Raw genomic sequence first — 17,700 nt, 5'->3', positions numbered from 1 at the left:
ACTTGTGTTTTTCTACTTTCTACGCAGGAAAAGTTAAAGATAATTAATATACGATTTATTAAAATATGACTAGATTGAAAACAACATGATATACTCTAAACTGCCGGCTAAAGTAAAAAGTATTTTAAAAAACACAATGATTCCAAGTATCCCATCTTTTTCGGATTATTTTAATTGCTTCTCCTTCATGCACATGAACAAACAATTTGATCGAGAAAGAACATAAAAACCATAATGGGAGTTATATACATCTTGACTCTTTGAACAAGAACACAAATATTAGTCACACATGGCAACACCACAGCCTGCAAACCCACCATTTTCGAATGAAAACCTTCACAGTTCGATCGTAAACAACATATATATATGGGTAATAGTTGCGTTGTGTAGTCTCACCCTCTTTGTTGGAGTTGTGTTATGTTTATGTAATAAGAAGAAGGTTTTAGACGGATTCAAGCGACTAATTGAGAACAAGAAAGGTTAGTCTATCTGATTTCCAACATCAAGTTCTCCGTGATATTTTTGTAAAAAAAATTGATCCGTACACCACCAATGTTAGCTATGCATCATTACACGTGCTTTAAGATGTTGTACTAGTACAATGCTTGAAAGCACATTTACTCGTGTATGGTTACATGAGCATTTCGGCTTTATGTGTCTAAGTAATGGTGTAATTTTATGTTAAATGTAACAAACTAGATAAGATGGATGCTAAAGAATTGATGTTGAGGAAATTTCAAGTGCAAGAGCTCGAAATTGCTACAAACAATTTCTCAAAAGATTATCTGATAGGATCCGGTGCGTTTGGAAATGTGTACAAAGGAACCTTCGATGGAGATATAACTCTAGCCATCAAGAGGGCTCGCGATGATTCCTATACAAGCACACATGAATTCCGAAATGGTATAATTATTGTGACCCTAACTTACTAACCATTGATCATGGTTTGCTTTCTTAATTTCATTAACCATTCATTACTTGAAATAGAGGTGAGATTGCTCTCCAAGGTGAAGCACAAGAACCTCGTTGGTCTAGTGGGCTACTGTGAAGAAACTGGTACATAAAACCATATATTTCGACGTTAAGTTGTAAACCACACTGATTTTTAATATGGTATCATAATCATATTGAAATTTTGTATTTAGGAACGAAGGGAGTACAAATATTGGTTTATGAATACGTCCCGAATGGCTCTTTGCTTGAACATATTGTGGGTAAGTTTAACTTAAAACAAACTGTTCTTCGTCAATTATTACTTGTATATCATTGTTGATTCATAATTTTTTCTAAATCATATAACTGCAAACAGGCAGGGAAAGAAAGCCCTTAACATGGAGGCAAAGAGTAACCATAGCCATCCAAGCTGCTAAAGGTGAGCATATCTCCTTGTATGCAACCAAAATCGAACCAATCAAATTACCTACCGTAAACTATTAGTAAAAGGCCAGAAACAGAATAATTTGGCTAGGTCGTGCACATCTGAGTAAAAACTACACATTTTCAGGTACCATTAACATGGAAAGCCTTGCATATTAAATTTATTCTATTTTTTTATATATTTTATTGGTTTTCAGGCATTGCTCATCTGCATGAAGGAATTAAACCAAGTATAATCCATCGAGACATAAAGCCGAGCAATATTCTCATTGGAGAGGGGTTTGAGGCCAAAGTTTCAGATTTTGGGCTAGTAAGAACCGGCCCAATTGGGGATAATTCGTATGTTAGTAGTCAAATTAAAGGCACACCGGGTTATCTTGACCCGGCATATTGTACAAGTTACCATTTGAGCCCGTTTAGTGATGTTTATAGCTTTGGAGTTATTCTTTTACAACTCATTGCGGCTCGACCTGCCGTTGACTCGAACAGGAAAAGCTCTAGCCATCACATTATCGAATGGGTAAGAAAATTTTACGGTTTGGTTGGTTGGAACGTGCTTTAGGAAACTAGAAATGGTTTGAAAAAGAATTTTCATATGACCCCTTGTACTTTTCTAACATTCACATTCACCCCCAAATTTATATTTATATTTATATTGATAACCTAAAAGACAAAATAACCATAAACAAGTAGACCAAGTCGTTTAAGAAGATAAAAGTAAGGCTTTAAATTTTAACTTTAGCATTTGAAACTGGATTAAAATGGAAGAAAACGATTTTTTAGACAATATTAAAGTACATAGACTTGGTTTTGATTTTAAAAAATTTAAAAGTGGACATGATTAGTTGGTTGTTGCTTTCTACTTTCTACTTTCTAGATGTACAAATCAAACCAAAATCAAATAAAAGTATATTTTACTTCTAAATTAATATATTTATGAAAGATTTTTCTTTCTTAATTTAAAAAAGAAAAAGAAAAACTGAGGATGATACCTTTTCTATTCATATATTATTCCCTTGGAAGGGGAAACTTTTTTAGCTCAGATATAAGCGACCTAATTAGATAATCTCGTAGTCATTTTCAACCTTTTTTTAATAGGATAAGTTTTTTTTATTCACACTAACTAATTTATATATAATAATAAGGTAAATATATACTAATAAACCACGTACCAAGTCGTGCATGAACCGACATAATTTATTAATCATTTTGAATTTATTCTTTAATTAATAACGTGAGTAAAGTAGAATTTTTATATTAAGATGAATACGAACGAAGTGTATGATAGTAATTATTATGCGAGTAATTTGCTTTTCACCAGGCAAGGCCTCATCTCGAGCGAGGCAACGTTGAAGAAATATTGGATACAAATCTGTTACTAGAATGTAACATGGATATCATGCTTAAAATGGGGCTATTGGGCCTAAGATGTGTAGCCAAAGAGCCCAAAGAAAGGCCTACCATGACTCAAGTATACAAAGAGTTGGAGGCAGCTCTCTGGTCAGCTAATAGCATCGACCCCCGCCAACTGCCGCCACGCCCACTGGAAGCACACATAGGTGGTGGATCGTTGAAGCTTCGGGATCATGAGGTGACAGATCACGATACTTCAGTGAGCCTAGATGGCTTTGGGCTTCAAAGATTTCGAGTAGACATGGAAAGTTTATCTTTTCAAAGCACAAGCATGAGATGTTTAGAAGTTGATAGTGTCATTTTTGATGTTGATGATGATGGTAAAGCTGTCGATGAGGAGATGAGCCTTTGTATGGATGATTATAGTATTCCTCGAGATTGATTAATTTGCAAACTCGTAAAGAATGATTGATTAGTTATTCATGTTGGCTTTTTTTAATTTACAAACATATGCAGATAAAATGATATTCATTAGTGTATAAACGAGTAAATGAATTATCAAGTAATATTTTCCATGTTCAGACTACCTTAGGAAAAAGAGAACTAATTTTTTACTTGGATGTACGTAGTCTAACTGAATTATTGCAGAAGGGAAATATACGTAATCTAACTAGATAATTGCATAATCATTTCTAACTGTTTTCATCTTTATGATAAATTATAATTGATATGAATATGATTGATAAGTGCGTAAAATTAGTATTCTATATACCAGATGAACTTGTTATCAAAATATCTTCTGTTTTCTTATTCACTGCCGTCTTATTTATGATATGTTTGTGAAAACTATTTAGTAACTAATAGCTAGTAACTTATAGTTGTTAACTAGTACTACACTTTTAGATGTATTCAAATGTTTGGAAAAATAGTTAATTGAAAGAAGAAGGAAAAAAAAAAAAAAAAAATAGGATCATTTTCTCAAATGCTAGTTATAGTATCTTGTAGCTTTTTCAATCGTCTAAACGTTATAAGCTCTAATCCAAATGAAGCTCATTTATTAGAATTTTTCAAAAAAATTAAATGATAAAAAAGTTAGAAGTTCCTAAAAGTTGTAAAAAACTAATCAGTAATTAAGCTAACGGTATTCAGTTATTTACCTCAAAATGAAAAAGTTAAAGTGGAAAAAAGGACCGGCAGACAATCAAATGAAAATTGTAAATGTTAAAAAAAATTTATCAAATTTCTAGGAAAAAGTTTTACAATGATTTACACAAGCTAAACTTTCAAAGGGTTCCTTCAAAATCATCTTGGATCTGAGCTCTGTCCCTCTCTATTTTCTCAATATTCTGCATTTCTTTCTCATTCTTTTCTTTTTTCCAACCCTAACATGCTAAATTACACATTAAGAAATTAAATTAGAGACGGATAATTAATTACCTTTTATAGCCTTCAGAACAACTAACCACATGTACAAGGAATCAAGAACATGAACAAGTGGTGCCGCAACTGCCGCCATGATCCTAGGCAGTTGACGGTGGTGCCGTCATAGATTTTCCCGAGAGGTTGACCCCACCACCTCTGAGAGACAAAGTAGGACCTTTCGAGGAACTCGCTCTGCTGACTAGATTCGAGTCTAGAAATATAACTACAACTGTAATATCGTCGTGGAAATGGCGCCTTACTCCCCTGTCGATTTTCTTTAAATCTGTGTACCTCATCTCTCTCTTTTTTGCTGCCTCCTGTAACGCCGTTTTCAAAAGTCTCCTAGCACTCCCCTGCATCAATTCATACATACATTCTTCAATTTTACAAAAAAAAAAAAAAAAAAACTGTCTGTAACTAGTTTTTAAAAAAATAAATAACTGTCTGTAACTCATATCAGTAAGTGTGACTTCTTTAACATACTCCAATATTTATGAATTTCGTTATGTCGTAAATAATCAGAAGTTGCAAATTGATCATGTTGTTTTCTGATAATTGGTTGCTACTTCAAGTAGAACAAGTAATTCAATACATGTGCTTGAACATGTTTTCTTTTCAGAATTTGCAAATTTGATCATGTTCATTTCTAGAATAGAAAATGTACAAAACCAAAAATCATAGATTCCCTTTCCTTATGAAACCCTAACTTGAACACGTTTTCTAATTTTTCAGTTTTCTTAGAAAGTTTTCCGGAAAGCTGTAGGAGTTTGTCGTAATAAAACACACTAAACTCACGTTTTCGACCACTGAATATGAAAACATGTGAAGATGTTTCTAACTTGTCACTATAAAAATGGAAATGGAAAACAAGGGACTTTTTACAACTAAAAGCACATGGTTTCTCGTTTTTTTTTTTCCTTATTAAGTTCTGTTGTCCTTGTCCGAATTTAAATAAGAACTCTGTGAATAAATAATTAGTGTTTGTTTTATATGCTGAATAACCGCCTGAATAATTAAATTTCCCATATTAACCATTCCCATGTACATGGGAAGTTAGAGCAGTTACTAAAAAGTCGGGACCTAAATGAAAATTTACACTTATTTGAATTTTTGTATCATTAAGATGCGACTTATTTAGTAAGTCAAAAACAAACACTTGTCAATGACTTCCCATATTAAGTTTTATACTATTAAGTCCATTAAGTCCTAATCGAACACGGCCTAAGTGTCATGTAGCAATTTTGTTGGATTTAAGATATGTATGATAAATATCAGTTCTGGCCCTAATTGTTAATGTATGTTTGACTGAACTTATTAAAAATATAAGTGATTAAGGGTAATAAAAGGAGAGTAAATTAGGGAACTTAGTGATATTAAATAGTTATTTTTGCAATGATACAATTATTTTGGGACAGATATAAATTATAAGGTGGACAAAGGGAGCACATTATCACAAAGTGAAGAGTCTTACATTGTGTGGGTGATTTTGCACTATATTAACAGCATCCTGATTGCTAAGATGTTCCCAAAGACCATCTGATGCAAATATGACAAACTGATCACTTGGTTCGATTTCATGCATCGATATCACCGGATCAGCTGTAAGTATTGGCCTTTTGATCGGGTCACGAAGACGAAACTTAGCATACAACGGTTCCCTATTAAATTCCGCCTTTTTTAGGTATACGTCACCTATAGATCTCGATATCTGCAAATAAAATCAAAAAACAATGAGAAAAACAAACCAAGAACAACAAACAATTAACAACTAAACAATGTTCTACATGAACGATACCTGTATGAGCCCTTTAACACGCCATACATTATGTTTCAATACTACGATTTGAGGATCATCGGGATGCAAACTATGAAGCTCTTGTCTAACTGATTCTATACTCGCATTATGTTCCGTTGACAGTTGAATACCAATAACCTCACCCGTTGCCTTTACGGTTTTACCTAAAACAGCACGCGAGTCACCAGCGTTAGCAATGTAAAGAGTACCGTTGCAGATAAGACCAACTAAACAGCATGATCCAACTGCTGCTAATTGCGGTTTCACAGTCCATTGTTTAGCAACAATCGATAAAAAACCTTCCTCTGTAGCATGAAACGCTTTACGAATCACATCCATAGACATCGAGTTTTCTTCAGTAGCAAATCCTGCAAAAAGTTAACAATTTAACAATATGAATTATCGAAAAATGTAACAGATTTTGACCCACGATTGACCAAATACGATAAAGGGTTAAGTTTTTTAAAAAAGTATGAAGCTTTACTCAAATTGATTAGTATGTATCCAACTAAAAAACTTTTGTGGTATGTATCAAACCTTCAATTACTGTTATTCTATGTATATGACCATTTAAAACTATGGCACCGGTTTTAACGATGTCAAAGATGATGTGTCAACTTATATGGCTGCCACATCAACAAAAAGGTTAGCGGATACATAAGCAAATTCAATACATACGATTGAAACTTTCAAAGTACGATACATACAATCAAACGTAGCGTTTTAAAGAAACTTAACTCTAAGATAAACACTCACTTTTTAGATTCTGAAAAAGATGATCATTGACATATCGAGAAGTTTCAGGTCCACCATGACCATCATAAACACCAATGAAGGTCCCGTATGGACCCGAATCAAGATAACTTAATGAGCCTGATTCAATCTGGCTTTGATCTTCAAGCAACATATTGGCCTGAACCACAGCCATTGAGTACTCACCATTAATGTGTTTTCCAAAATCTTTATACCAAAGAAGTCCTTCCTGCCGGCCCACAACATCCGAACCGGTATTATCATAACGGTCCGATGATGGCAGCCAGCAGGCTTTTAATATGATTATCAATTTTGATAACATCCCTCATATCTCAACATCCAAAAATGGATGTAAAGAACCATAAATTTTTAATCTCCTCAGCCAGGTATCTTCTTTTAACTGCTCAATTATAATTAATAATACACATAATTAAAACTAAGGTACAACATAATCATCAAGATAACAAGACATATAATTAAAGTAAAGAACAAGGATCAAGTGAATAGTACAAAATAAGTAGTCAACCTAATTTGGTCAAATCACTTTTCCCAGTCAACATTTTGAACAAGACAATTAATTGGTCAAATGAAGAATGTTAATAACTAATAATCTTGAGCTTTAACAAAAACCCATCAACAAAATGTTGAAAATTTGCAAACCCACATAAGAAAATTCAGTACTTTAAATAAAATAAACTTGATTAGAGGCAAGAAATATGACTTACAGAACAAAGTTTGCAACTTTTTGTCTGGGGTTGAGCTAATGAATTATATAAACAAAAACTGATTGAGATCCACAAGAAATTAGAGCAATTGATGTGGATTCAGATCTGTAGATCCATTAAAAATCAAAACTTTGTACATACATTAAAAATTAGAGCAAGTAATTATATATGTGTATGCATATATTCCCCACTATTGGTCTCCTCTCTGTATATGTATTTATGTATATATATTATATATTATATTGTGATGTACTGTTGTGCAACCAGATACAGTATGATGAATAGAGAGAGAAATGGAGACAGAAGGTCGGAATGAAGAGAGGGAGGAAGGAGAAGATAGACACACAAAGATAATTGAATAGTTGGGTTGTAAAACTCTTTTTTCCCTTTTTAACAAAATCAAATCTTTTGGATTTAGAGTTTTTATTCTTAAATTTGACTTTATATATATTAATTTATCTTGTATAGTATTTTTTATAAATTATATGAATGAAGTTGATTTAAAATGTATTTTCAATGCTATATTTTCATCAAATATTATATAACACAAAAAAAAAAAAAAAAAAAATTATAGTCAAAGTTATACAAAAAAAAAAAAAAGGCAAAATAGGACATTAAATTTAGAACGGTGGATTATGTGAATCGTGTAAGTGTACAAAAAAAACTCTTTAAATGGATGATCAATTTTACCATTTCACGATAGCGTATGTAACTTTACTTGTAGTATAAATAAAGGATGAGTGCAAGCTTAAAAACTTCACCCTCAAACATATTTTTGAAGTGTTTCTCTTCTTTATCTTCTTTACTTTCCAATCTCATAGAATTAAGAAGTTTATAGTTAGATTAGACCACACAACATGTTATCAGCACGAAAACTTCATATAATCAAGGTTAACTCAAGCAATCACAAGTTATTAATCAGCTTTTAATATGAATCCTACTGGAGTACAACATTAATCAAATGGTGAAGATCTTTGCAAATATAGTGGTACTACACACACTATACTCAAATCTAAAAAATATTTAGTTGACTGAAATCAACAAAAGGAGCTATACATACACTATTAGGTCCTTTGGACTTGATAAAATGAATGGGAAATGCAAATTCATGTTACCAAATAGTAAGAATTTTTGATAGATAATACCTTATTTTCTCCCAAGTCAAGGAGAAATTTGTTAAGTTTCTCTGATATATATATATATATATATATATATATATATATATATATATATATATATATATATATATATATATATATATATATATATGTGTGTGTGTGTGTGTGTGTGTGTGTGTGTGTGTAAAAAATACAGTAATGGATATGATTATCAGTCAATAACAACTGAAAATGAAAAATATGTGGGTATCAATGACAAGAACCATGTAGTTGAAAAACTACGTATCATTCTAGATTACATTATACACATATATATGTACTCGAAGTACGTATGATTATTGATGAAGAGTATTGTGATCCTAAAGTGTTCAATTTATGGCATGAGAGATTAGGTCATCCTGTAACAACAATGATGAAAACGATAACTAATGATACAAATTGACATCCATTGAGGGGCCAGAAGTTCTCTAATGATGCAAATATTCCATGTACATCGTGCTCTTTTGGAAAGTTAATAACTCCGTCACCTCTTAAGGTAGAGAAATAATCATCATTGTTTCTTGAAAGAATTCGGGGTTATATATGTGGATCAATTCATCAACCATGTGGACCATTTAGATATTTCATGATCCTGATAGATGCATCCAGTAGATGATCTCATGTTTGTCTGTTATTAAGTCAAAATGTGGCATTTGCAAAGCTTCTTGCATAAACTATTAAATTGTGAGCCCCATATTCTTGATTACACTTTTAAAAGTGAGACTTGATAATGTTGGAGAGTTTACATATGAAGCATTTAATGATTATTGTATGTTTATAGGGATTGTTGTTGAACATCATGTTGCTCATGTACATACGCCAAATGGATTAGCTTTATCGTTAATTAAACGCTTGCAACTAATAGCTAGACCATTGATAATGAGAACAAAACTCACAGTATTTGTATGGGGTCATGCAATTTTGCATGTTGCATCATTGATTCGCATTCGATCAAGTGCAAATCATATTTATTCTCCCTTGCAACTTGATTTTGACCCACTGTGACGATCGCTCCAAATCCATATGGACGAACACGTCATTTATTGATTTCATTGCGAGGTATTTGACCTCTATGTGATACGTTTTGTAACATTGCATTCGTTTGAAAAGGTATTTCATAAATGAATATATAAATTCCAGTTTTTTTTTACATCTGATGATTCCTACGTATAGACAATCACCATTTAAATGGTTTACAATAATACATCTGTTGACAATACAGTCAAAATAAGATACATGGTAATGGTTTGATGAATGCAAGTTTCTTGTATATAGCATGTATGACTCCAAGCACATAACTTGTATCACGTATGAGCAAACAGCGGAAGACTTCTAGAATCCTGAGAATAAACATGCTTCAAGTGTCAACACAAAGGTTGGTGAGTTCATAGTTTTAATATTACACATAATCCGTATATCAATGTGGATTACAAAAGTTCAGTTGTTTTATTCAAAACGTTTATCAATAGGTTTTACATAAAAGGTGAATCACAAGATTTCAGTTGTTTCATCCGAAACGTTTATCAATCAGTTCTACAAAATTGAGCACCCTGGTAACTAAACTTTAACGTTTATATAATTTGTACCCTTTGTATAATCATCTTAATAATACACGCAAACCAACGTGTACACTTCTCAAATAGCATACGTCCGTTAAAAGGCTAGCGCTCTAGCTCGGACGGGGATATCAAGCCCTATGGATCCATATATAACTACTCGCGCCCACCAGTTCTTATAACCGGCAGTTACTAGTTACAAAGCTAAGGGATTTTCGGTTCAAACTCGGTGTAGAATTTAGTATGTACTTGTATCCATTGCGTTTAAAATAAAGTGCATGTATTCTCAGCCCAAAAATATAGATTGCAAAGGCAATTAAAAATGGAGCAAATGAAACTCAAGCATATAATTATTGTAAAACAGTTAATAAAGCATTTGCATGTATTCTCAGCCCAAAAATGTAAAGGGTAAAAGGGATCATATGAAACTCACTCAAATCAGTTTTAGTTTTTGTATTCCTTTTATAAAACAGCGCATGTATTCTCAGCCCAAAAATATGTATAAAAAGGGATCAATGAACTCACGCATATAAATCTAGTATTTTCAGTATTTATAAACAGTCGCATGTATTCTCAGCCCAAAAATATATTGAGTAAAAGGGATCATATGAAACTCACAGTTAAATATTGATATACAATATTGTAGGAAAGCACGTAGACGCATCGGAGATGATAAACACGAGGTTTGATTCACAAAAAAATACCCCCGAACATTACCCATAACCTCCTTGGCAATAACCCATAATTTCCTTAGCTCTAGCTTGCTCGAAAACTCATTTTGAAAATTACTTGGACAGCACTCCGTCGTAATATTTTTTGTACATTATTATTTTTGTATCGCAAAAATAATAACACTAATAATAATAAAAAATAATAAGATTAATAATAATCTTAATAATAATAATAATAATAATAATAATAATAATAATAATAAATAATAAATAATATTACGGAGTATATATATATTTGTGTATGTGTGTGATTTAAATCGAGCGAAAACACTGAAATTTATAGATGTGGCCTGAAATCTGGAGTCATGCGACTCGCATGGAAATGGCCTTCTGGCCATGCGACTCGCATGAGGACCAGGGACAGCTCACATTGTTTTGGCTCCTAGCTTGTCGACATAATATAAAATAAATATAAATATATAAATAATTAATATAATTATTTATATATTATATTTTGTTCTTGTGCATAGTAGACTAGATATTTTTGGTCCGTTGCGTCGGGCATTTCTTCTTGACTCGGGTCCCGGTTCCGGATTTTCAGACGTCCTTGCGTACTATTTTATATCGTGTACTTTGCGTTCCGCAACTTGTACTCTTGTCATTTTTTAGACGTTCTTCATCAATAATTTGAACCTTTTTAATTGTATCTTGTACATTTGAGCATTTTGGACCTTTCCGTTTTCAATTCTTCGTTTTCGCCTTTTGTCTTCGCACTTATTAAATATAAACGAATATTACTTGAATATGGAACAATTACAACTAAAATCCTGTCTTTCTTGGGGGATAATGCTATGAAATATATGTTCCTTTTTAGCCTTATCAATAGCCTTAAATTATCCCTTAATTATATCACTCAAAGTGTATCTTAAACTTTCGAGTGTTTTGGTCATTTACTTCTATAAATCATCGTCTCGCTATTTGTTAAAATACATTTTTATAATAGCAAAGTTACTGTAGCAAAGTTACTGTAGCAAAGTCAAATTTTACTGTAGCAATTCACTGTAGCAAATAGTGATTTTAGAAAACACTGTAGCATTTTGAGTAATGTGGCAATTTGAAAACACTGTAACAAATTAGTGTTTAACTGGTTCATCTTAAACGCTTTAGTTAACTTATCTAAATATCAATTGAATCAATAAACGAATGTTACTATCGTTTATTATATATATGTATATATCTTTTTAATATACATAAATCAGTTTTTAAATACACATTGGAAGTTATTTATAAATAAATTTTAATAATAAATATTTCAACTTATCATATACATTCAAATAGATATTTAAACCAATAAGTTTAATGTACGGTATCAAACAATTAATACATTGTTACCTTTTCATGTTATAGTATATATGTATCTATTTACATATAATTGTTCTCGAATCGTCGAAAATAACCGAAGGGTATTTAAATATATAAAAGTAGTTCAAAAATTTTGAGATTCAGTTTTACAGACTTTGCTTATCGTGTCGAAAATGTTAATCATACAAAGATTAAGTTTAAATTTGGTCAGAAATTTCCGGGTCATCACACCCACTGCCAAACATTTCCCACCTTAGGACATTTAGGTGTGCGGTCTATGCGCCTATTACACCGCAAGAACGCACAGAAATGGGTCCTCAAAGAAGGCTGGAAATATATGTTAGATATGAAACATCTTTAATCATAAGACATACTGAACCCATGACGGGTGATGTTTTTCAACACGCTTTTCGTATTCTCACTTTAATGAAACATTGTTTCCTACATTGGGGGAGAAACTTCAATATAGTGATGTAATATCAGATCATGTAAACTTCAATCTCTGGATCGATATAGTGATGTAATATCACTCCCTGGAAGCTCTGATACCAAATGATAGGTCAAATCATAGTGAGAATTGAAGATATAAGGGACAGAATGAGACTCGATATAAAGGTGAACAGATTCGGTATTAGAGAGTTTCGGTAAAATTACATTCCATAGTTTCTTAAACTCAGTTACAATGCAATGGCTATCTAATTATGACTACTTAGGTTCTTTATATAGCCCTCTTATAAGGAACCATCTATTTAGCTTATTTCACATTAACACTATACACTTTTCGGGGTCCTAACATCATATGTGTAAATGCATTGTATAAAGATCACATAAACACCCTTACAATAGCTAGACACATTCCAATTCTTTTTTAATGTAACTTGAAATTTTTTAATTCTTTACAACTTTTTTCCTTTCATTTTCATTATTTTATTCCTTTTTACGTTCATTTAACCGATTAGCAACCCTCCAAAGTCACTTATTCGATAACCGATCAAGTTCACCTCGCAGTAAAGCGCAGTATTTTTTCCTCGTTATTAATATTATTAACTTTATTTTTTAAATTTGAAAATCTAACATTCCATTGAAAATAAAAAACATTACATTCAAACTTAATTAGAAAATAACATTAAATTGTAACAACCCAACCCGTTAACCATCCGAAAATGTCCACAATTAAAAAAAAAATTCTGGAACAGTTGATCTGGACGGCGTCCAAAAGCTTGGACGGCGTCCAGAACTTAAGACTGGGACGGCATCCAGATGTACTAAAACAGCCTGATCAGTTTTTCGAACACACGCGGGCGAAAACCCGCTTCCCGACACTTTTAAACCAAAACACTTTCACAATATATTACAATAGTTTAAACTAAGAGTTTTTCACAATAAAAACCGAGTTTTACGACACCGGGGCCACAACGACCCAAAGTACCACAAGTGACTATTTCGACCCGTTAGTTTATACAAAAACATAGACCGAGCATGGGATTGGGGACACGCTACCCAATCCTAATCAAATCCAAAAGCAAGTCTTCTAAAGTAACTACGCAAGTCCACTAGTCCCCGCGCTTACCCGAGCCACCTCATCCATGCAATCTATAAAAATGTAAACAATGAGAGGGTAAGCTAACGCTTAGTGAATGATAATATACTACATACATATATATGTATAAAATGGACACGCCACACAAAACCAAATACCGCATACCGGAGCATCCAAGCATAAAGGCAAGCTAGTCTAAGCATACCATAAGATCACTAAGCAACGAGCTAAAGATACATCTGTAACATCCCGCGTTTTTCCGTTAAATTACTTTTAACGCCGTCTTTTTTTTTTATCTAATATCCTCGGCATCTCGAATCGTATCCTCCATTAGCTACATTCTTAAAATATTTTCGTTATGGGATTATAACGTCTCCCGTACTCTCGTGTAATTTAAAATAATCTGTTCGGTAAATTCCCGCACCCGACTACAAACTAGAGGGACCAAACTTGCCCAAAAGCCAAACATTTGACTAGGTCAAATGGTCAAACTCAACCTCCTCCATTCATTAATTTCCTTTTCTTTTTCCATTTTCCTCTCATACTTTCCTATTTTCCTTCAATTCTCCCAATCAAAGAATCATCATCTAAATCACATCTAGGAAGCTTACAACTAAACAAATTACATATTTGGAATCCTCTCTTCATCCTCTTCAATTTGATACCAATTTCATCTCATTTGGGTAACTTTCTAAAATCACTAGTTTTCTTTAAATTCATGCTCTTGACTTAAAAGTGTGTTAATTAGTGTCTATGGCTCATTGTGATGTCGTGTATGTAATTTGTATGCTCGATTTGTTGTTTTTGGTGTAACTAGCTTGAATATGAAAAGTGCTTGCTTAATCTTTGATTTTAGAAGATTAAATGTTGTTAATTTGTTAAAGTTCATGTTTTAATTGTGTTACTAGTATCACTAGCCTCATTTTGATATGTAGGTTGATTTGTAAAACTTCAAAAACATGATTAATGGTTTTGTGATTCTTGATTAGGGTTTGATAGTTCTTAAGATGAACTTTTGATGCTTGAATGCCATGAAATATAAATTGTTAGTGTTTAGTAGTAATGTATGCTTCATTACCTTCAAAACGGCATATCACATGTGTGAATTGGATTCCCGAAACTCAAAATGCATTTGATGAACTTGAAACTTTGAAAATAAACGTTTATTGATCACATGACGAGAATTTGATTATTGTAAATGATGTTTTTGTTTGATGAAACATGTTTAGTTGTGTTCCTTGTCAAAAGAGCTTTCCGACGATATAAGATACGAGTTCTAAGTGTTTACGGTTTGCGTTTTGTATTTGTTTGGAATTTGATTTAATCTTGAAACAGACCAGGAGTCAGGCCACGACCAATGTCGCGGCGCGACAGACCTGGCCGCGGCGCGGCATAAGCCGGGTTCAGGATTCTGTCCCACTTGCTCGTTTTACATAAAATGTTTGGCATGCTAGGGACCTCCAATTCACGTGCAACTTGTTTTAATATGCTTATATATGAATAACTAGCATAGAAAAATAGTCCGAGGCCCGACCCGAACATGTTGACTTTTTGTTGACTTTGACTCGACCCAAGTTTGACTTTTTGTCAAACTTAACCAATTGATTATGAAATCTTCCTAACATGATTCTTTACTTATATCTTGCATGAAACTTGACAATTTGATTCACATGCTTTATAATCGAGTCGTAACGAGCCATAGGACTAATTGAACATCTTTGACCATTTGTGTTTACCGTTATTGATACAACCTATATGTTTAGGTCAAGACTAGCTTTGTCTTTGCACGCATTTACTTGTTAGAGTACTTTATTAACTCTTGCACTCAAGGTGAGATCATAGTCCCACTTTTCAACAACTTTTATACTTTTAAATCGTGGGCTGAGAAACATATACATTACGTACTTATATACATTTCACACGTATATATATTTTTCATACTTTTATACATTGAACACAATTGTGAATACAAAGATACGGACGAGTTTGAATGAAAATCCTCAATTCAATTATCATTAGTTACATCAGATGGTGTAAGCGAGACTATGTTGTGTGGATCCATACGGGTTTGACTAACCCTCATTCAGACGGCTCGCTACCGTTAAGCGAATGAAATATATTCTGGTACGGTGTATGTTCTAACACTTTTATGCTGAGGTAAATGATACAGTTAAGCTTTGATAATTGGGTGCTCGGTAAACAACAATACTTATGGAAATTCAAACGATTTGGAAAATCGATTTATACTATAAATTGTGGTTCAACTTATTTTACTTACATACTCACTTACTAGACCTATGATTTCACCAACGTTTTCGTTGACAGATTTCTTCCATGTTTTCTCAGGTTTTGAATGCTTAGTGATACATGCTTCCGCTCATACTTTTGATACTTGCATTGGATGTCGAGTATACTTGCATACGTGGAGCGTCTTTTTGACTACTTTTAAACTGTGTCGCACGTGTTTCATATGAACTTTAAACCTTGTTATGTACTTGTTATGGGAACTACTTTTGTAAACTTGAAACATCCTTATTTATGAAACGAATGCGACATATTTTCGGTTAAACTTTGTCATAAAGACTTATGATCATGCAATGGGACCATACGTAGACGACGCCATCATTTGACGATTTGTCGGGGTCGCTACAAGTGGTATCAGAGCATTGGTTGTAGGGATTTAGAGTTTATTTGTGTCCACCCCGAGTCATAGGGTACATAGGTGAATCTAGACTACAACCGGCATATAGACTGTTGTAGGAATTACTTGACTATTTGTACATTATACTCGAACTCTTCCATCATATCTAACTCGTATTCGATCTTGATCTTACGTTGATAAATTTTGTTGACGCGCCACCTTGACTTTATGATGTAATGTTAAATGCACATGTAAATCAGGGTAATATAATTTCCGGGATTATATTACGGTGATTCACATGGACGTTCTGACGTTATGACATAAAGAATTTAAGGCGAGTCAAGCAAAAATTGTCTCTCTATCCTTATTCCATATCACGGTTAGTATTATTGAGAATACTAACCAACGATATTCTTGTGTTTTGAAGGAACAATGGCTCGTCGACGCGCTCCTATCGAAACTCCTGAACAAGCCCTCCAACGTATGATAGCCACCGCCGTGGATGCGGCCATGGCCGGTCACTTATCCAACAACAACAACAATAACAACAATCACAACAACAACAACAACAACAACAACAACAACAATGGAGCCGGTAATTCAAACGAAGGGTGCTCCTATAAGAACTTCATGGGGTGCAAACCTCACACTTTTGATGGGACCGGAGGACCGGTTGTGCTCACCCGATGGTTTGAGCAAACAGAAGCCGTTTTTAGCATAAGCGGTTGTCGGGACCAAGACAAGGTCAAATACTCCACCCACACTTTCTCTGGTATCGCCCTCACATGGTGGAATACGTATGTGCTATCGGTGGGTATCGATGAAACCCACACTCTCTCATGGGCCGACTTAAAGAAAAAGATGATCACCGAATACTTCCCGCGCGAAGAGACCCGTAAGCTTGAACACGAACTAAGAACTTTAAAAGCGGTCGGGAATGACCTAAAGGCCTATAATCAACGATTTTATGAGCTAGCCTTGATGTGCCCAAACCTCATGAGTACCGAATCATTAAGAGTTGAACTTTACATGGATGGTCTCCCCAAGAGCATCAAACAAGGAGTAATGCCATCCAAACCCACTACTCACCAATAGGCCTTGAATATGGCCCGTCAATTGATCGAAACGGTAGACGAAATTGAAGTGCCGGCATCTAAAACCGAGGATGAGTCGGGTGACAACAAAAGAAAATGGGAGGTCCCCCAATCGAGCAACTACAACAACAATCCCGCCAAGAAACCTTTCACCTCCAACAACAAGAAAGGCTATGCCGGTAGTCTACCATCTTGCAACAAGTGCCACAAACATCATTATGGCGAATGTAGCAAACCATTTTGCAACAAGTGCC

At 33.7% G+C, this 17,700-nt stretch overlaps 2 protein-coding genes across 2 annotated transcripts; one reads left to right on the top strand and one right to left on the bottom strand.

Moving 5' to 3' along the window:
• The first annotated feature begins 289 nt into the window (after positions 1–289).
• LOC139863854 (probable serine/threonine-protein kinase PBL11) lies at positions 290–3,172 on the top strand. The gene is made up of 6 exons (XM_071852455.1): positions 290–479; positions 700–903; positions 1,146–1,214; positions 1,310–1,372; positions 1,575–1,897; positions 2,699–3,172. Exons 1-6 carry the CDS (start codon positions 290–292, stop codon positions 3,170–3,172), a joined length of 1,323 nt encoding a protein of 440 aa, XP_071708556.1.
• A 708-nt stretch (positions 3,173–3,880) lies between these two features.
• On the bottom strand, positions 3,881–7,761 carry LOC139862928 (probable protein phosphatase 2C 46). Its single transcript, XM_071851553.1, has 5 exons — positions 7,426–7,761; positions 6,704–7,100; positions 5,948–6,315; positions 5,624–5,860; positions 3,881–4,505 (listed from the first exon to the last, which is right to left on the bottom strand). Exons 2-5 carry the CDS (start codon positions 7,020–7,022, stop codon positions 4,251–4,253), a joined length of 1,179 nt encoding a protein of 392 aa, XP_071707654.1. The 5' UTR covers positions 7,023–7,100; positions 7,426–7,761; the 3' UTR covers positions 3,881–4,250.
• Between the last annotated feature and the right edge of the window lie 9,939 nt (positions 7,762–17,700).

The sequence above is a fragment of the Rutidosis leptorrhynchoides genome, chromosome 8 (genome assembly GCF_046630445.1).
Source record: "Rutidosis leptorrhynchoides isolate AG116_Rl617_1_P2 chromosome 8, CSIRO_AGI_Rlap_v1, whole genome shotgun sequence".
Taxonomy (NCBI): Eukaryota; Viridiplantae; Streptophyta; class Magnoliopsida; order Asterales; family Asteraceae; genus Rutidosis; species Rutidosis leptorrhynchoides.
Note: the sequence above shows the minus strand (reverse complement) of the source record. Positions and strands in the feature narration are given on the sequence as shown.